Source organism: Arachis hypogaea, chromosome 15 (assembly GCF_003086295.3).
Source record: "Arachis hypogaea cultivar Tifrunner chromosome 15, arahy.Tifrunner.gnm2.J5K5, whole genome shotgun sequence".
Lineage (NCBI taxonomy): Eukaryota > Viridiplantae > Streptophyta > Magnoliopsida > Fabales > Fabaceae > Arachis > Arachis hypogaea.
The window spans coordinates 121818559-121840756 of record NC_092050.1 but is presented as its reverse complement, the minus strand read 5'-3'; the positions used below and the strand labels follow the sequence as shown (position 1 = coordinate 121840756).

Below are 22198 nucleotides of genomic sequence, written 5' to 3'. Positions count from 1 at the left end.
AATTTCTGTTGTACATGCAATAGAAGCGCGGGAGAAGAGGTGGTAGTGGATTCCTAGCGGCAACAGCAATTTGAACCGAGACAAGAGATGCAACCAAATTGATGTAACAAGCCTTATTTTGGGTTGGTTTAAGATGCATGTCGGCTTCAAGAGAAAAGGGAGTGGGGTCGGAGCAGGGAACGAGTTCAAAAAAATAACATCGTATTCTCCTTGGTAAACACAATCAGAAGCCAACCCGATTGGAGAGAGAACCAACAAAGACAAGCAGTGAAGATGCTGCCGGCAACGGGCAAGGATCTGCGACTGCTACACCAGGACCAAGGCGCAGCAACCGGCGGTGAAGAGGTAGTGGAACAACAACAGTATTCCCGCGGCATTCCATACCCAATTGTACTACCCAATTGTAACGCGTGTATCCACTCCAACCACAATACCTCAATCAACTGACTCCATAGCAACAGCGAACAAGACCCTCCGGCATCTGAGTCTAATCGGTATAGCATCGAGGGCGTTTTTCATGAGGATTATATTCAGTTGGTTTATGAGAGGGAAAAGTGGGTGTACCAGCAATGTTTAAATTAATGGGTGGTATATGTGTATGTTTTCGGATCAGGTCGGTTCTATCCCATGACAAAAAAAAAAAAATTTGCATTCATTATAGGATACATATATAATATTTAATTAACACATATATAATGTTTCATTAATACATATATAATATAAATTGATTTATATATTAATTTATTAAATATTATAATATAAAATAATTTATAAATTATCGTTAATTTATATATAATATAAATTTATTGAATTCAATTAAAACAAATAACAAATTATTTATTTTATTTTAAATTTTATAAATGAATAAATCAATTAACTAATATAACGAGTTATAACTAATGCAAGATAATTAATTAAGTAATATAAATTATAATAAATTATATTAATATTTAAATATAATTAAATTATTTAACTGATATAATTAAGTCATTGTAATAAATTGTATTAAATAAATTAAAATAATTAAATCGATATATCATATCAGTTCTATCATTAAATATAAAAATTTAATTTATATAATAAAATAAATAATATTAATTTTGTGTCGACATAAATTTATCCGTCTTCTAAATATTTATAGATAAAAATGATAGACCTAAAAAATAGTGTTCAAATATTTGTTGCTATGCGTTGTTCGTCCATATCACAAAACTTTTACTTTGATTTGTCTCTGGCTTTTGTAAATTTGATTTTTGTGGAAAACGAAAACAGTTGAGATAATGAGATCAGTTCCGTACTTTTTATTTCTTTGCTATATCCTACTCACAAGATCTTTTTCCGTAGTTGAAAGTTGAAACCCACCGAAAGCTACACCACTTTACTAATACTCCCACTTCGCACGCTTTGCTTTCTTTCGTGTCTCTAACCATAATGATGCCCCCTTTAGCCAATTGATCACTCGCTCTACAAAGACAAAGAGGCTATGATATTTGTTGGTCCCTGCAAATGATGGATGCTCGCGCTTTCTCTTCTCATTCCGACGCTTCCGTTGCCGCTGCAACCACAGATCAGGTATCGCAACCTCCAACTCATGTATCTCTTGTTACAATCTCCATATTCTCTTTTTATTTATTTATTTATTTATTATTTATTATTATTTGATTGATTGATTGATTATTTAATTGAGCTATGTACTCTGTCAATTTTCGGTGGGAACTGGCAATAGCTTTCGAAGCTAAACTTTCTGTTTTAAGAGAAAAAAAAAATTTCGGTAGTTTAATCTGTGCTTCGCTGAATTCTTCCTTTTATGTTAGCTATTATCCTAATTACTCTATTTCTTTTTCAGTGATTGTGACCTGTTTGTTTATAACCAAATTACCCTTTCCTGAAATAGTAGTCTTTTTTTTTTTTTGTTACTGGTTCTGTTGAACAGTGAGAAATGAACTTACTTTTGGTATCTAAATACAATTGTTCATGTTTTGATAGAATGTGGAGCAATGCAGAAGTGGCAACAACAGTGAAGCCACGATTATGGAGAAACCAAGGCGATGGCATGATGTTTTCTGGTCTGGAATGTTTGTAATCCACTTGATTGGTTTCGGTTTTGTTCTTGTTGTTCTTGGCCTCAACAGATTCAAGAAGAAGAACAGGCTTGACATTGATAAGTACACATACCGCTTCATGGAGAATCAAGCCGGATTGACAGAGGATTACTGGCCAGTCTATGCGGTTGCCGGTTTAGTTGGGACTGCTCTTGGATGTTGTTGGCTGTCACTGTTGGGTTCATGTGCTACCCTTATGATGAAGGTGTCTGTTCATATCCTCACCACATATCTTGCTGTGATCAGTGTTCTCTCTTTTTGGGCTGAGCAGGTCTTCTGGGGTGTCGCTTTTGCTATTGGAGCATGCCTTCAGCTTTTGTATGTGATATCTGTTATAGACAGGTATGAGCCTCAATTTACTATATATATAACGTATGTATGTACCTATCATGCGTGTTTGTTGCTTAATGGATGCATGGATTTTGTTCTGTTAGTTTGTCCATATCCACAGTTGAAGGTTGCATTTACTGGGAAAGAAGTTAAAGTTTTAAACTGTTGTATATTTATAATAATAATACTAATATAGCATGATTGACTAGCTTTGGTGTCTTACATTTGGCAGCTGCTATAGATCGCCATCTTTGAAACATAGAATTGCATATTCGTATAGCAGCAAACATATCTGAAGTAGTATTCTCTTTCTGATTGATTTCTAATCAAGGTGTGAATCTGACTAACATCTGGGATGAACTACTCAACCTGTTTAGTGCTCTACATTACCTGAGAATATCAAAATACCCTATTCTAAGTGAATAACTCTATATCCTTGAACATAAACTGCTTCTATTTTTTCGCTTTAATAATTTTTGTTTTTAGTAGAGAGTTTTAAGGAATCAGGAGGATATAAGATTACTTATTCTGAATGGGTTGATATATCTAAAGGTCAAATAGCGCACCTTGCAATGCAAGCTAAAATTAGTTGGTAAAAATTTGCTCATATTTGCTGTTGACAATAGCCTGAGTAATTGTCATCTAGTGATTCTGTCTTTGTGGAAGTCATCATTGTTGAGAAGCATTTGAACATTAGGCCTTTTCAGAACTAGTTTGACCATTTAGTGATGTATATAAATACATGGGCTTGAATACTGACTGCTGACTGAGGTATCTTTCATGCAATAACTCACTGGTGTCTGTTTTTCAAGTTGATATTGCAGCAGGCTCTGTCCTGCTTATACTCAAACTTTTGTGGTGCTGTATCTAGTTTCATAGAACCATAGCAATCTCTGAATTGTCACTATGAATCAAGAGCTGTAAGAGTGAATGAAGAAATGTCAAAATACGAGTCCAACCAGCACAAAACCTGCGGACCAGCCATCTGACAGGCTCACCACTGAGAACCACTTCATATTCTACCACTCATGTTTAGATGTTTGACCTGTTAATGCATGGTGTTCAATTGCTGCCTTCCAAACATCACTTCTCACTGATGCTGGAACTGGTCATATTAATCCATAATCTTTTCCCCCTGTTGTTCTAGAGATCTCCTTTTGCTCTATTTTTCTGATCTGGAAGTTCCATACTCTTGCAAAAATGGCTTCAAGTGATTCTGGAGTGCTTTATCAACCTCCAAGGAGCCCTAATCCGTGTGTGTGGCAACGCTTTCATCTGTTAAAAATCCTATCTCATGCATTCTTTAGAAGTCTTAGAATTATTTTAGAGAAGTTGAATGGAAGGATTTATCTTGTGGAATCATATTGTATAGATTTTTGATTCCTTGATCAAACGCGCTCAGATCATTTGGATAAATACAAGAATATAATATCTCCAGGACTTAGTTTGGTAAGTTCAAACCTGCTCTTCAAGATTTTTCCAAAAGGCATAGTGTTGTCACTCATCATCTAGTAGATACATTCACTATAAGTTCATGTTATAGCAATTTCAAGAAATGGTCATTATGATTTATATGTTCTGGCTTAAGGGAGTATGTTGAAGATAATGTTGGTTATTATACTTGTAATGAAGTGACTTTGGGAATATCATAAATGTTGCGGAGCATTGGATATATTAATGTCTGTTTTCAGGAACTAGTTATACTATTTACTATATCTTTTAAATATCAGATGCTTTGATCAATAAAAGTATATCAATGCTGAATGATAACTAAATAAATAGTTTCATAAATCACTTTATAGTCTTTCCTAATACCTGTTTTGATTAAAGCTTAGATGACAGTTCATCTCCCATGGTGAACTGTCTAGAGACTTAGAAAATTTACTTAATCGGTTCTACACAAATTTACAGTAACTTTTCAATGTGACGATCCTTAATTTATTGGATATCTAAATTAGCTGGGTTCTAGTGTTTACAACAAAAGCATCATATCAGCTATTCTCTGATGTATTAAGAATCGGATTTATCAATGCGAAAAATGTTGTACTCTATTTCTGAGACTTTTGGAGGATAATTTGGACTTCTGGCTAGATTAGCCATTAGCATTGTAAGAGGTTTCAGACTTAAATTTTTATTAATAGTCAATCATGAGTGTTGTTGTAATAAATGTACCATTCCATTCCATGGAAATGCAAATCAAAAGTTGTTTATGTTTTAAATATTTTTTGCCCCCATTGATACTTGTATTGGTAGATAAAATTTGTAAGTTTCTATTATTTGAAATCTGGGTGCTGCCATTTTATTGAAATTGTAGTTCAACTTTATTCCCTTCTTGTATTGCTATATTTATAATTAATTGTGCCCTTAAAGATAATCTTTTATGGTTATTCTTTTCGCATTTCCAGACTTCCATTTACTATGTTAGTTTTGCAAAAGGCTGTTAAGATGGTATGGAATCTTCCTGAGGTTATGAAAGTTGCACATGCATTTGTGCTGCTGCTTCTTTCGTGGATGGTGTTGTGGTCATTTGGAGTAGCTGGTGTTGTGGCTTCAAGTATGGGTGACGGTGGACGCTGGTGGCTTCTTGTGGTGAGCTGGCAAGTTTGCTCTTTATTCTGTCTGTCCTTGTTGGCACTAGTAATGCTTGCAAATCATGTATTCTTCCCCCCATCTGATTACTGACATTGCTGTCATGCGTGCAGGTCCTCTCTGTAAGCTTATTTTGGACTGGTGCTGTACTGTGTAATACTCTGCATGTCGTTGTGTCTGGAATTGTGTTCCTCGCGAACGTCCATTATAGCAAAGAGAGTTCATCATTTCCCACTAAATCCTTAATGAAATCATTGCAATATGCTTTAACAACTTCGTTTGGCAGCATTTGTTATGGCTCATTATTTACAGCTGTTATTAGGACAATGCGGTGGCAGGTATTAACCAACATTTGCTTTTGCTAATTATTTGAATCTCATTTCCTTCATATATGGATGCTATAAACTCTGTTGGTATTCAGATTCGAGGCGTCCGAGCAAAGATAGGCAATAATGAATGTTTACTTTGTTGTGTTGATTTCCTTTTCCACATGGTGGAGACTCTTGTCCGATTCTTTAACAAGTATGCATATGTTCAGGTAGACTTCTATGCCTATGTCAGTAATTACTTCCATATATGAGAAAATTTAAATGTTCTCGGTGACAATTGTTTCCATTTTTAACTAGGAATCGTGAAGAGTGATTGCGAAAATTACTGGACTGGGGTCCTTCACTATATATCGGAGATAGAAATATTTTGGCTAATTTAGTTAGAGTTGGGTGAATATAATTATCTGCCAGTTTGCCATTGTGTTCTTGGAGAACTCACTATGGCATTCTTGTCATGATTGTGTTAGCAGATTGGTGTGTATGGAAAAAGCTTTAACCACTCTGCCAGAGATGCATGGGAGTTATTCCAATCAACTGGAGTTGAAGCACTTGTGGCCTATGATTGTTCAGGTGCTATAATGTTAATGGGAACCATTTTTGGAGGTCTGATAACTGGAACTTGCGCAGGTGCCTGGGCATGGATTAAGTGGAGTAATAGAGCTTTTATGATCGGATCCATGTCTATGCTCATGGGAATGATGTTGGTAAGTTTACAACATCCTTGATTGAAGTTTAATCCATGACTTGGCCTTTATCAAACTATGAAACATACGTTTTAGTGTTTTCTTTTCCATCTTTTTCTTTTTGGTCAGAAGATCTTAACTTCATCAGACAAAGGTCAAGGTACTAGAGGCAATATGCGCCACAGTATAATAATGCACAATAAATGAATGATACAAACTAAGCATGCCTAATGTATGCATTATTGCCTAATCAACTATATAGAATCATAAGGTAATACCCATTTAGAACAGGGATAAACCTTGGAAAATCCTGTACTATATAACCTCTGCCATAGTCCATTATCAATATGACCATCTTAGAATCCAACTCTGACCCTTGATTTCTTATATTTGCACATAAGCTCCAGGATTACCCACATATTTCGCATTAGCCCCTAGAGGATACTAAATTTACAGTTGCCCAACTGTGTTCACAATAACGCAGCCCCAGACAAACCAGAATTCCAACGCTCTATATATATTAAATTTTCTATTATATAAATGTATTTTCAGGTTGGAGTGGCTATGGTTGTGGTGGAAAGTGCTGTTACTTCAATATATGTCTGCTATGCTGAAGACCCCTTATCGATCCATAGATGGGACCCAGAATTCTTCAACCAGATCTCTGAGACACTAAACCAGCGGCTTCAACATAGAAGTAAACGTGTGAGCGAAGTTTTAACCCACAATCAGCTTGATAACCTAGTACGATCAAACACATCAGTTTGAGGAATCACTTTAATTAATATTAAATATTATAAAAATGATTTAGCTTCGTTCCTTTTTCTTTTCTTCTTTTCCTTTTTTTTCCTTTTTTTTTTTATATATTTTTGTGTGTGGTGTGTAATATGATAACTGTAATTGCAAATTAATATTGGCATATTGTTGTGATATATGCCAGGCAAGATGGTTGCTTCTAGTATGTGGTTAATTTTGTACCAGTGTTCTGAAAATCGAACTGGACTGGCCGATTCGGCTGGATTAATTGAAACCAGTCTTCTAGCCGGTCTGGTTGGCACAGAAAACAGCATGGCAAAAAACCGGTTGAACTGGCAATAAATTGGAGAAACGGTAGAACTGACTGGTTTTTTAACGGTTTTTCAGAATTTTAACTAAAAAATAAAGAAAATTCACCATATAAAAGGTGAAAAGCATAGCCTTTCTTGTTCCCCCTTTCTCTCACAAAAACCCTAACCCATTACCCCTTTCTCAACCAGCAGCAGCCAGCTCCTCCACCGTCGCTGAACTCTTCTCGTTAGCTAGATGGTTTTGTCGTCACGGGCAGTGACAGGCAGAGGGTACGCTCGAAGCTCTTGGCCGTCGATCCTCTTCTCCACGTCGTTGCCTCTGTACTTGCAGATAGGAGCTCGTGGTCGTCTTCTACTCTTCTCTACATCGTGGTCGTGGTCGTGGACTTGCAGATCGAGGTGCGGTCAATTTGAATCCTATCCTTGTCTCTCGCCGTTGAGTTTTGTTCCTCCCTCGTCTTTGTCTTTGTCTCGCCGTACTTCCCTCGCTGGCAGTTGAGTTTCATTCTAACCTCATTTCTGTTTCTGTCTCGTCGTTTCTCCCTCATTTGTTCAGTCTTTGTTTTCTTTTATTAATTTTTATGATTCTGAGTTTTTGTTTTTGTATGATTCTGGAACTGAAAAATGTTTATGATTATGGGTATGCACTGCTGAAATCTATGTTTCAGTTTATGTTTGTTTATTTTGTTTATTTTACTGATTGAGTTACTGAGATCTAATTAGAGTTGTTTTTTTTTTATTATAGAGTTGTTTTTTTCTGTCTTTTTGTTCTAAGTTAGGATTATGGATAGTGTGAATGTGTGATTGCTGAATTTGAAATTTTTTATTTTTTTTAGTACTTTTGGATTCTCTATCTTCTTTTTTGTTGAATTGTGAGTGTTTGTTTTAGATATTGTTGCTGATTATTTTATTAGAACTTTAGAGTTAATTTTAAAAATTTTTTATTTTGTTAATTTTTAATGATAAAATATTAAAATATGAATAAATTATTATATAAAATTGTAAAATTTTATATTTTATTAGTTTAAAAATTATTAAATTTACATATTTATAATTATATATTAAATTTTTAATAATTTTATTGTATATTTAACTAAATTGATTTAATTACGGTCTCGATTAAACTATTAAATCATTGAACACTTGTCTGATTCAATAATCAGTTCGGTTGAGTAAATACCCATAGTCGTTCCTGAGATTCACGCAAATACCCATAGTAATCCCTAAGATCCCGATTTTCTCATTGTAGTCCTCTAGATAGAGCTCTGAGCACTCAAAGTGGTCTCTGGGTATATTTCTGGTGATGAGTCATCACCGGAGTGCTGACGTGGACTCGGTTTGCCACGCTGGAGAGCTCCCAACGACTAGCTGAGCTGACGAGTTTCCAATTTGTACCCAGATTGGTCCCTCCTATTATATTTAACCCTAAATCCTCAAATTCTCATACACTTCATCTCTTCCTCTTGTTCATCTCTTCTTCTTCTTCTTTCAAGCATATATCAGACACTATAGGTGTTGGTGTTGGCAATGGTGGTGGAGGAGGAGTGGTTTGGGTTGGGGGAGGGGTTAACAACCCACAACCCTCTGAATCTTCTTCAGAATCAAAGCTGGATGGAGCTTACACAGCGCTACAGGCATGAAAATCTGCAATCACTGATGACCCAAAGAAAATTCTAGGAATATGGGTTGGTCCAAATGTGTGTTCTTACAAAGGGGTTTTTTGTGATTTTACTGAAGATAAAATGGGTGCATCTGCATCAGCATTCCCTGTAGTTGCAGGCATAGATCTCAACCATGCAAATCTCCAAGGAACCCTTGTCAAAGAGCTATCTTTATTCATTGACATGTCCCTTTTCCACCTTAACAGTAACAGGTTCACTGGTACTGTTCCTGATGAATTTAGAGACTTCGACTCTCTTAAAGAATTTGACCTCAACAACAACCAATTCTCAGGTTCTTTCCCTTCTGCTACTTTGTACATGCCAAGCCTCATCTACTTGGACCTCAGGTTCTGTTCCTGAATAACCAGTTAATTGGTTGCATCCCTGAAGGAGTGGGGCTATTCACTAAGATTCAAGTTCTGGATGTTAGCTACAATACTCTCATGGGTCATGTGCCAGACACATTTTTTTGTCTGCAAGACATTCAAGTTCTTAACTTGGCACATAACAAGCTTTTTGGGGAGTTATCAGATGTAATATGCTCTCTGAGGAGCCTTGCAAATTTGACTATTGCTTACAATTTCTTTTTTGGGTTCAGCCAACAATGTTCAAGGCTTTTCTTCAAGAATATGGGTTTTGATGTCTTACTTAACTACATTCCTGGAAGGGACATGCAGAGACCTCAACCTGAGTGTTCTATGATCCCAGGTGGTAGTCTAAGTTGTCTCAGAATTTCAACACCAAAGTCTCTTGTTTGTGGTTCTCTGGCTGTAAGTGCTTCTAAGCACACTAATTCTACTTCATCATCTCCTTGAATAGTAATTATTACAGTATACTTTATTAGTTACAAGTTGGTCATGGCTTCTCCACTAATTAGTGTTACCAATCTCAATTTACACACCTGCTAATTTAATTCTTCATAGATTCATTCAACATACATGTTTAATATTATTATCAAAAAAATACTTGCTAACTTCCGAGACTTCTAATATGTTTCATGATTATTATAGAAAGACAACACCTTATACCTGATGGTATATACAAGCAAGATAATTTATGTTTCACGTGACATGCTTGAAAGAAGAAGAAGAGATGAACAAGAGGAAGAGATGAAGTGTCTGAGAATTTGGGGATTTAGAGTTAAATGTAATAGGAGGGACCAATCTGGATACAAATTGAAAACTCGCCAGTTCAACTAGCCGCTGGGAGCCCTCCAGCGTGGCAAACCGAGTCTACGTCAGCACTCCGGTGATGACTCATCCCTAGAAATATACCCAAGGATTACTTTGAGTGCTCGAAACTCTATCTGGAGGACTATAATAGAGAAATCGAAATCTTAGGGATTACTATAGGTATTTGCGTGAATCTCAGAGACTACTATGGATATTTACTCCAGTTCCGTTCTTGCAACCTTGTTTTATACTAAAGGAGACCTAAAAGAATAACTTAGGGCGGTGACAATGCTGATTCTCGGTTTGTTCAGACTTGCAAAGTGTACACTTGAATTAGCCTAAAATAAAAGACATTTCACAATTGAGCTTGTGCTAATGCATGCAACATTGTTGTGACGTTTCTGGGCGATGGAGTGTAGGTGTAGGCGTGTAGCTATAAAAATGGAGTAGTTAGATGTGGGGCAACATTAGTTGTACCAACGAAGTTCATGACTGAGCTATTTTATTAGACAAAAATGATACGATACTAAAAATTAATTATTATGTATTTGTATATAAATAGATGGATTGTTTAATTCATTTTTAATATATATTTTATATTTTAATATGTGTTTTACACATAGTTAATTAGAATGAGACTTACGTGATATGTAGAATGACAAATTAATGATAGTATATAGTATATTTTAATAAGTATTTTATTTTTTAAAAATTAATTAAAATATATACAAACTAATATTAAATTTGATGTATTTTTTATTTAACATATTTTGTAATACAAAAATTATTTATATTGAAATTGTATAAAGGTATATCTTTATTTGTTTTTATTTTTGCATTTGTTTTAATTGATGGACTTAATCTTCTTATGTGGTATTTGTCCTCCCTTTTTATTTTTGGTGGTGGTTGGAATTGTTTCTTTCTTCTTTTTATCATATGTTCTTGTGAAGATATATTTTTTTCTGAATTGTTGACTTGTATTCATTTTCTATTGTTTGTTTTGTTCTATCTTTGTATATATACCTATTCTTCATCTAGAGATATGTCTTGGATTCTTTTACTTTTCTTCTTGATCTGTTGATTGGTATATTATTTAGGTCTGGTGATATTAGTGTTGATGAAGTTGATTCCTATAATCAAAGAAGAATATAAATGATGTTTTAAATAAAATTTTTGTGGTATTACTTGTCTTATTTGTTGTAATAGGGATTGAGTTTCAGTATTTTTTTGTTAGGATAAATGTTTTGGTAACAGTGTATTGTTGAGAGTTTTCGTTAAAATAATTTACTTTGACTTCAAATATAAGTATGAGGTTATATAAATTTTTCAATTGGGATGGTGCTTCATTGTCATTGCAGTCTTGAAGTGTAATTAGATTTAAGGCAATTGTGCTCAATAATATTTTTGCTTCTCTATCAAATAGTTTAAAAGTTATTGTAGCACTTTGATTTGAAATCTTTAGTTTAATTTTGAATTTGTAATAATTATTGATTTAGTAATTTATAATTTGATAGAATTTTTTAGAATAAATATAATTTGATGAAATTTTTTATAATTTGAATCTGTAATAATTTTTTATGTTGTAGCACAAAAATTTTATTTTTTGTATTTTTTGTTGGTTTTTCTTTGATATCTACTTATTTTTCTTTTGCTAGTATACAGTTTTTCAATGACATTCATAATAGTATGAATAAAATTTTTATAATATTTTTTATGTGTATATATATATATATATATTGAATAAGTTATTTTTAATAAGAATAATTTAAATAACATAAAATAAAAATATCTATTAATTTTTTTAATCCACTCTGTCAGACAATATCTTAAGTGATACAAATTTAAAATAATGTTAAAAAATGATAAAAAATAATTATATTAAAGTATCAAAAAATAATGAAAAAAAAGTATAAATAGAGTAGTAATAAGAGTGTTTCTTCTCGTAAATTTGTTTTTAAAATACAATAAATATTTTTTATTTTGTATCTAATCATCTAATAGAATCATTTCTAAGTAGATAGGCTTCTTATCATTTGTTGGTGTAAATGTTGCTCATAGGTGAACCACGAATTATGAAATGAAATAATAGTGGTAAGAGTCTTATGTATGATATATAAGTAGGTCAAATAGTATCAAATTTAAATATTTTGTAACTTAAAATTTATTATGATAATATTATTATTATGACACTTTTAACATAGATGTTTATTTTATTTAATTAATGTTTTATATTTTCATTGAATAATAATATGTAGGATAAAGTAGTAAATTGGCTCCCTACATTTGGGCCTAATCCTGTTTTAGTCCCTAATGTTTAAAGTATCTTATTTGAATCCAAAAAAGTATCATTTAACTTCAATGTAGTCCTGCCACAAAGTCAATGTTAAATAATTAACATCACCGTTCTACCAAACCTTAATGTCCTTTCCTGAAGAAGAGGTACGAATTCGAGAGGTACAAGATCAACAATGGATACATCACCACGAGCCACTAGCCTTGGTTCAAGCAAATAGAGAATATCGTCGAAAATTCGTTTTCCGCAAGAAAGTTCATCGGTGGCGACGAGGACAAGACCATTGTCACTTTTACCGCGGAAAACTCCTCTCGATAACCGAAGAGTTTGGTTATATAAGTTTTTCATATCTAAAATCTAAGTTTCATTAATTATTTAACATTAACTTCACGGCAGGACTACGTTGAAGATAAATAAAACTCTTTTGGATTCAAATAAGATACTTTAAATTTTATGAACCAAAATAGCATTAGATCCAAACGTAAGGATCCAATTTAGTACTCCATCCTAATATGTAATAAATTAATTAATTATAAAAGTTATTGTTTTAATTTTTAATTTTTTAAAAACATATTACTAAAAATTGATTAGTTAATTTTTTAATTTTGTCAAGTAATCAAAATTGATGATGTGAAATTATTAGGAAAAAAACATGGCTTAAATTCAATATACAAAAGATTGATATCAATTTTTATATAATACAAATAGATTTGATGACTAAATTTTTTGAGTGCACCAATTGATGATGTGAAATTATTAGGAAAAAAACATGGCTTAAATTCAATATACAAAGGATTGATATCAATTTTTATATAATACAAATAGATTTGATGACTAAATTTTTTGAGTGCACGTGTCTACTCTTGGTAGACTTGAATAACTTTTATTTGGAATTTTTTTAATAGAAGATTATTAATTTCAAGAGTCTAATTAAACAATTAGTTATTAATCAAATGAAAAAATAACAATTTATACCCACGAATTTTATTAATGTTAATAAAAATATCTATTGTAACAACTCGAATTTTTATGCCAACATGATATTTTTTGAAAAATATTATTTTTAGTAATTATTTTATTTCAATTAATTAATTCTGAGTTTCGAAGTAAAATAAATGATAATATAATTTTATTATTATGTTATTAATTTATTTTACATGCTATAATTATAATAGAGCCTAGATAATAATGTTATTATTATTATCAAGTCCGATATTTGTCGATATGAGTAATTGTCGACATTTTTTGATGAGCTTAGAGTTGCTAATACTTCATTAAATATTTTTTATCTTTAAATTACTAATGTCATTTATATTAGTAACTCATATATATTTAACCCTATATATATATATATATATATATATATATATATATATATATATATATATATATATATATATATATATATATATATATATATTTGAACTGATGATTCTACAGCTCCAGGTCTTGACACTCAACCCCCTTATTAATTAAGCATGACACCTAGCCAATAATCACACTTAACACCAATTAATCATCAACATCAACGAAGCCATTTGAGGAAAAAGAAAGAAAGGGACCAAGTAAAGAAAGAAATGAAACATGGCTTTATATATATATATAATACAACTAATGCCACTTAATCATAATCATCATCAACCATCTTCGTTCTCCTCATGCATCACCGAATGAACTTGAAAAAAAACAAGAGAAAGAGAAGTCGAGAGAGAGTGAGACGTGAGACTATGAAAACGTGAAACTTCTTTCCACGATTTCTTGTGATTTATAACTCTAATAAAAAATCTAATTCGATAAAAGTGTTTGTATCTTCTCTACACGTTGGAGTCACGTTTGTTTAGTAGAAGTTGACAGTGATATAGCTTTTCTTTCCCTTGAGTTTGGCTAATTAGAGTTCTAGGAGGCACATACGATTTCTGACGTCACTACAAGAAAAAAGGCCTTTCGACACACTTTTTTCTTGCCACGCTTTTAAAGCGTGCCGAAAAGTGGTCTATGGCCACGCTTTTACGAGGGTGGCCACTGATTTGTGATTTGGCCACGCTTGAAAAGCGTGGCCATAGAGAAAAATCGGCACGCTTTTACGAGGGTGCCCACTTACTTGAAATTTGGCCACGCTTTTTTACTGCCACGCTTGAAAAGCGTGGCGATAGAGGGAAATCGGCACGCTTTTACAGTGGGTGGCCACTGATTAAAAATTTGGCCACCAGTTTTTTTGCCACGCTTAAAAAGCGTGGCCATAGAAGGAAATCGGTACGCTTTATAAGCGTGGCTATAGTATGTTTATTTTGGCACCGTAAAAACACGTGCCGATAGAGTTCCCTCCCTTAAAATTTAATTTCCTACTTATTTTTTTCACACTTAACTTAACTTTTTTTTCCTAAGTTTTCAAATTTTAACCCTAAATAATAACTTTTCAAATTTTCACACTTAACTTATTTTTAATCCTAAATTTTAATCCACCATGGACATAACCAAGTATGTCATCATTGTTATGTTCATATCATTCAATGAACTAGAGACATATAATTTAGTTGTTCTGATTGTGTGTTTTCCGATGAACTTCTATTTCATTGCAGGATTCAGAAAGAGGAAACCAAAATCGTTGCATGGGAAAGCCAACAGAAGGCAAAGTAACTTATTGTTGCTTGTAAATAAACTGAGAGAACCAAAGTAGCTAACAAAGTTTGAATTCGCAGTAAGAGGAGGGTAACTTATTGCTATAGCCTATAATCTCCTAATTAGTCCTAATTAAGTTTTTGTAATGAACTAACAAAGTTTTTTTTATATACTCTAGTTGTACAATTCAAGGTAGGAAACTAATTTCTGATCATTGCTTCCATTTGGTGACAGGTCCTGACAAAAGGATCTTCTTGCCAGAGGGTCTCTTGTATGATCTAAGGGAAGGAGGTTTAAGAGGGCTAGAGGAAGGAGGAACAGCAAAGGAAATAGAATTTAAGTTTTTTTTTTCAGTTTTTAGTTTTGGAATTTGAACTTGAGATTTATTTTGTATTTGAGTATTAGTTTTTTAATGTATAAAATAATTATTGCAAAAATTATGTCACTAATTATTGTTTGATTTATCTTGTATTAAAAATTGCATACTATATTTGTAGGTTTGGTAATAAAGGATTGAAAATTTATATTTTGCAGTGACGAAGATAAAAATAAGAAAAATAAATTTTTTTTTAATTTTATAAGGCTATTGCCACGTTTTTAAAGCGTGGCCGTATCACTGGCTATTGCCACGCTTTAAAAAGTGTAGTCATATCTTCTCCTATCGGCACGCTTTTAAAGAGTACCCAAAACTAACATTCTGGGATGTTTTAAAAGCGTGGCGATATGTACACTTTTCGGTACGCTTTTTAAGCGTACCTATAGGTTAAGACCTATGGCCACGCTTTTTAAGCGTGGCAAGAGATGAAAGCGTGCCAACAAAAAAAATGTGCCGATAGATCCACAAAAGCGTGGCGATAGAGCAACCGGCACGCTGGCAGATGTGACCCTTTCAAAAGCGTGCCGATAGCTTAAAAAGCGTGGCGAAAAGCTATCGGTACGCTTTTTTGCACTTTTCGGTACGCTTTTAAAGTGTGGCAGAAAGCTTATTTTCTTGTAGTGCGTTTTCTTCTTCGGCAATTCGGTCAAAAAGTTTCTCCAGAATTTTTGTTATTTTAATTTTATATGGAGGTAGGTTTTAGTAATTTTTCATCAGTTAAATTTTTATTGGATAAATGAACTGATGTTGTGATTGATTGATGATTGAATTTGATTGAATTTATGTTGAATTTTGGTGATGTATTGATATTTCTGATAAGTTTGAGGTTCGGTCAGTTTAAGTGGAGTCAAGAACTAGACTATTTTAATGAATTTGGGACTAGGATTATTTTGGAAATTGAGTAATATATATATATATATATATATATATATATATATATATATATTCGAACTGATTATAAAAAGATATTTTTTAGATTTAAAGAATTGTATTTGTTACTATGATAATATTATTAATTTGAAAATAAAATTGTGTTTTGATAAAAGTTGAGGTTGATTTCACAAATAAATAAGTTTAGAGGTATTTTGAATAAAAAGTAAGTGTTTAGGAATGAGCGGATATTTTTATAAAAACTCAGAGTTACTTTTGTAAATATTAATGAACAAAGGACTAATTAGTAATTTTATAAAAATGTTAGGTTAAAAGTAAAATAATTAAAAATTTGAAATTTAAAACATAATTAATTAAAATTTAGAAATAAAGCTTAAAAGGGGTAAAGCCTTTAAGGAAGTGATAAATATTATTTATCACTTAAAAATTATTTTATTTGTATTAAAAGAAAATTATTATTATTGTTATTAATTTATTAAGAATATTATTTAGTAAATATATTATTATTATTATTATTAATATCATTAATGGTAAGGTAGAATAGAATAAAAAGAGAATACCCTTTTTAAAAGATTTAGAGTCACAAAGTTAACTTAAAAATCTTATGATTCTCTTTCTATAAAATACTTAATGGATGATGAGAGAATAGTGTGAAGATAGTTTGAACTATTAAGGATAAATAAGTAAAAGACTGAAGAAAGAGGGAAGATAAATCGACACGTGGGATTATGGAAAGATCACGAGAGGGTGACAATAGTATAGTTATGATGCCGAAGAATAAATGTTAACAAGCTGTGGGTTTTGTATGTGAATATTTGTGCGGGGACGTCCGTAAATATGGAATGGCTTCCAGGAGAAGGGGTCACATGCTTTAGCAGAAGAATATGCGCCTGCAAGTACTTTGTAGAGGTCATGTTCGACATACTTCAGCTGGAGAGTCAACGCCTATAAGAAGTAGAAACTTGCAGAGGTTATGTCGCTGGAATGCCTTATCCGACTTGCGAGTTGGATTGCGTCGGGTATGAGTCGAAACCGACAAATGAACTCATTACCTGCGATAGGATTATGATATGAGGGAAATCGTCGGTTAGAATTTTCACAAAATAATCTCGTCGAAGTATAGATCCAAACCGACAAATAACCCTAAATCAAAGTTTCATTCGTTTGTCACAAGTGCAAACCCAATAAAAACTGAGAGTATTTAAACATCGGTCGTCTCTCGAGAAATTATAGGGAAGTATGCACATTATTGGTTATGGGGTATATTTTGGAGTTTTTGGGTTTGATAAACAAGAAAATAAACTAATACATAAGAAACTATAAATGCTTAAATATACTCATGGAAAGTATCAAGAGTCAAGGTTTCTTATCTTGGACCGTTGACCCCAATGTAAAACCCGGTTAATTAATGGCTAATTAACTCGTAAATTAAAATATATTCTAGAAAATGAGAAATGAGGTTTTTATGGTTTAATTTGATAGAGAAATTTAAAACGAGAATTTCGACACCAATTTTAAAGAAATCGGTCTAAGATTGGACTGAACGAGTCAAACCGGACTAACCGGACTCAAGTTCGGCCCAAGGGCCTAGCCAAGCTCTCAATTAATGAGAGAGCTCAGCACTCTCTCTCCTCCAAGAACACACAGAGGGGGGGGGGGAGGCATAAACCCTTGCTCCTATTCACCTCAACCTTCCTTTAATAACATCTTTTGATCCGGAGCTCCGATTGACGCACCGTTTGAGGCCACGCGATCGCGGTATTGAGCTCTACAAAACCCATACAATCAATATTGAGGTAACCCATGTTTTCTTCTTTGAATTCCAGTCCTGAGTTTCGAGTTTCATGGGTAAAAATGTTGAGATTTTTAAGCTCATTTGTGTTATAGGATCAAACTAACTTGAAAGGGAGGCTTGTTCTTGCCTCTTTGACCCTTGGGTGAGGTAAGAGATCTCAAACCCTAGTGAGAATGTTGAATTTGAGGTATTGGGTATTGAATTATTGTGTTTTGATGTGATATTGTGACTTAGGCATTATATATGTGTGTTTTGGAGCTTGGTTGGTGATTTTGAAGAGCTTGGAAAGGAGCTTTTGTGGTTGGAAATCTGTTGGTGAGGTTTTGGAGACCTTAGGGGTTGAATTAAAGAGTGTTCCAAGTTGAGCAGGAATCGGCCAAGGTATGATTTCGGTTTCCTGTATCTAAAATGTAATATGGTTGTGAAAACATAGGCTAGTGTCCCTAGGATAAGATTCTTGGAGCTATTGATGTGGTTGATGAATGATATATATTGTGTGGTTATGTATGTATTTGGTGGATTATGAAATGTTGATGTAATTGTGGGGTGATTTGGATTTGGATTGGATATATGAATTTATGATGATAATGGTTGGCAAGCATGTAATGTGTACGTGATGTGTATTAATGTGTTTAATTGATGATTATGTGGAGGCTCTTGTTGATGAACATGGTCGGAATGTAAAAATTGATATGTGAGAATATATGGTAATTGGTGAATTTGAATGTTGATTGAAAATTGAAGTATAAAATGTTGATTATCATGTGGGATTTGTTGAATTGAGATTTGGTTAAATGAAGGACAATTTGGGGGGTTTACGACTAAATGAGTGGATGGAAGTATTTGGTATTGAATAACTAAGTTTGGCTGGTTTTTGAATGAGTTTGGTAAGTGTATGTTTTAAAATTGGGAGTTTATAAGTTTTGGTAAAAATAGAATTTTGATGAACTTCAACAGATCATATCTTGAGCAATTATTTTTGGAATTTGATGATGTTTATATCAAAAGAAAGATAATTTTATAAGCATTAAAATGGTTCAAATTTGGTGGAAATATGATTTTTGAGGAAGGAGATATGATCGTTGGAAGTTCAGGCCAAAAATCTGAATTCTGCAACTTCTGCAGAATTTGTGATTTCTGGTTTATATGCGCACGCACACCTCGCTGGAATTTGGACCTGTGCGCACGCACAGCCCTGTGCGTACGCACACGCGAGAATGGGGCTACTGCTGGGAGCGCTAGCACGCCCTGTGTGCACACATAACCAACGAAGGATTTCGAGCTGTGCGTACGCACACGTTGGGAATGACACGCTGTTGGTGGCGCTAGCACACCTTGTGCACACACACAACCCTGGAGATTTCGCTTTATGTGTGTATGTACAGACCTGTGCGTATGCACACGTTTAAAAATGCTTCTGGGCGTGCGCACGCACACGGTTGTGCGTACGCACGTGACCCAGTTTTTTTCTAAAGCTATTGTTTTCAAGTTTTTCACATTCCCAACAAGCTTGTAACCTTCTGAGATATTGTTTCACACTTATAAACCCCTAATTTCATCCTCTAAATCTTGAATTGATGTAAAATGCCTAGTGAATGAGAATAAGCTAGGGAAGAGGGTAACTTGTGGAGGAAGAAAGGGGATGTTACGTTGAGTATGATGAATTATGATGATATGAGTTGTTGGGGAGGATAGTAGAGTGCTGTATATGATATGAGCCGAATGGCTGTGTGTAATGATGATTATGGCTAATTATGGATTATGATTTGTAAGCCGGATGGCTGAGATGAATGTTAATATATGGCTGTGATTTATATGCATATATGCTGAATTGTGATTATTGGGATTGTTGCACTCCACCTATCTGAGATACGAGTTTTCCTGGGTGAAAGCAGTGGCTAGCCACCACGTGCTCCAGGTGGAGACTCGATACTCTGCTGACCCTATGTCGTAAGTGTGGCCAGACACTGTGAAAGTTCCAGATGAGCTCGCCCCCGCAAATATACACTGGTGAGGGTGTTGGATATATATGAAATTATGATTTATGTTGAGTATAACTCGAGTTGGGAATGTGCGACAGAGAGATAGTCCAATGGTTAGCTACCAGGACTTGTTGGGTTAGCTTTATAACCGACAGATGAGACTCATCAGCCACTAGGACAGGCATGCATCATATGCATTATATGTGATTTGTCTGGATTGCCTAATTGACCGCATTATTACTTGCTAATTACATAATTGTCTTATTTGCTTTCTACTTGTGCATTTCTTTGTTTGATATACTTGTGTTTAGATCTCAATTACTATTGGCGGTTGGGAGGTTTGCAGGAATTGGAATGGGGATTTGTAGTTAGAATGGAGACCCTTGGTTAGTTACCTGTTTTTGATTCTTATGGATTAGAATTGTTTATATGCTTTGAGTATGCAAATGGAAGTTCTAGGATTGCCTTCGGCATTCTCAGGACATTACATGTTAGATATTTGGGCACTGTTACCATGATGAGAACCTCTGGTTCTCACCCATGCAGATTTTGTGGTTTTCAGATGCAGGACGTGAGACTCCTCGCTGAGGCATGCTGGAGACTTCCTTTTGGCGGAGATCCTTGTATCTTGGAATTTTATTTTGGACATTATATACTTGTTTAGATACTTATATTCTCCACTGTATATGTATTTTGTAATTACTGCTCTTAGAGGTCATTTTGGAAAAGCAGGTTTTGTATTTGGTCTTTTGGGGCTGTTTTTGGGTAATTCTCTTATATATATGTATGTATACTTATATGCTCGGACTGGTTATCTTCGCAAGCCGAGTCCCGAGTCTTGATATATGTATTTTGGCATCCTTTTGTATATCTCTTAGCGTCAGCTTACTCTTTATCTGTTCGTTTACGCTATGATCGGAGTGTTGCGCGTTTTGATTTACCCATTTTTCTTCAAAGGCTCCTAGTTATAAATCTTTTTACACTACTATACGTACTAAATTTTACTTTTAGAGGTCGTAATACCTTACCACCTCTGTTTTATGACTTAAGCATAAGACTCTGTGTGGTAGAGTGTTACATTTTAGTATCAGAGCAGTTCGTTCCCGTAGAGCATGAGAGATGGACTGACTATACTTCTATACATTCTGTGTGTTTGTGTTTATGTGCTATTAGGATATCTGATTGATATAACTGGCATAAATGTTCATGAGCATACGTTTGGGACTTTGAGCACTAGACTTCCGATATTGAGACTGATCAACTTGATATCGATTGTTTGGTGTGTATAGGAACCAGATGGCGCCTCGTGGACACGGTCGAGGCCGTAGGAGAGGACGTGCTGATACTCAGGGGCCGAAAAATCCGAATAACCCGGTGAACTTCATGGCCGCATTGCAGAACATGGCTGCTGCTATGCAGGCTACTACTGAGGCACTTGGACAACAGATGAACAACCATAATCATGAGGGTAATGGCAAAAACGGGACTCAAGGTCCAATGACATTGGAGAATTTCTTAAAGGTCAATCCACTGAAGTTCAAGGGGACTACCAATCCAACTGAGGCCGACACTTGGTTTCAAGCTATGGAGCACTGATAAACTATTATTTTATGATTTATATTGTGTTTAATTGAGTGGTTTTATCAAGTCTTTCACCCTCTTATTCATATGATTTGCATGTATTCACAATTCCTTCCTAAAATTGTTCTATGATTGAAAACTTGCTTCCTAAAGATCTTTTAATTGAATATTTTTTTATTCTCCTTTATACCATTCGATGCCGTGATCTGTGTGTTAAGTGTTTCAGGCTTCATAGGGCAGGAATGGCCTAGAGAATGGAGAGGAAGCTTGCAAAGATGGAAGGAACACAAGAAATTGAGGAGATCACCAGCGAGAAGTGACGCGGGCGCATGGCTCACGCGACCGCGCGAAATAGAGAAAATCGCAGTGACGCGCTCGCGTGCTTGACGTAAACGCGCGGATTGGAAGCTGCATGAGTGACGCGAACGTGTAGATGACGCGGTCGCGTGGCGTGCGCGATCTGCAGAATTTGCAGAATTTGCTGGGGGCAATTTTGGGCCATGTTTTGACCCAGTTTTTGGCCTAGAAAAGCGGATTAGAGCCAGGGAACATGCAGAGACCAGGAGACGACATTCATTCCGCATAAATTTTAGTTTTAGATCTAACTTTACTCCTCCTCTAGGTTTTCTCTCTACACATTCATAGTTCTTAGAACTTTGTTTTTATTGCTTTTTGGATTGGGATATTGAGAAGAGTTATTACCTCCGCCAAAACTTCATCACTCTAGT

General features: G+C 34.3%; 1 protein-coding gene and 1 pseudogene across 2 annotated transcripts; both read left to right on the top strand.

Annotated features, from left to right (window-relative positions):
* The first annotated feature begins 1139 nt into the window (after window positions 1-1139).
* On the top strand, window positions 1140-6991 carry LOC112750550 (uncharacterized). Of its 2 annotated transcripts, XM_025799336.3 has the most exons (7): window positions 1140-1572; window positions 1987-2444; window positions 4838-5021; window positions 5135-5359; window positions 5443-5559; window positions 5821-6054; window positions 6586-6991. In XM_025799336.3, exons 1-7 carry the CDS (start codon window positions 1507-1509, stop codon window positions 6799-6801), a joined length of 1500 nt encoding a protein of 499 aa, XP_025655121.1. In that variant the 5' UTR covers window positions 1140-1506; the 3' UTR covers window positions 6802-6991. The 2 variants fall into 2 exon arrangements, with proteins under 2 accessions (XP_025655121.1, XP_025655122.1); XM_025799337.3 differs by lacking the exon at window positions 5443-5559.
* A 745-nt stretch (window positions 6992-7736) lies between these two features.
* LOC112748806 (uncharacterized) lies at window positions 7737-9683 on the top strand (annotated as a pseudogene).
* The last annotated feature ends 12515 nt before the right edge of the window (window positions 9684-22198 follow it).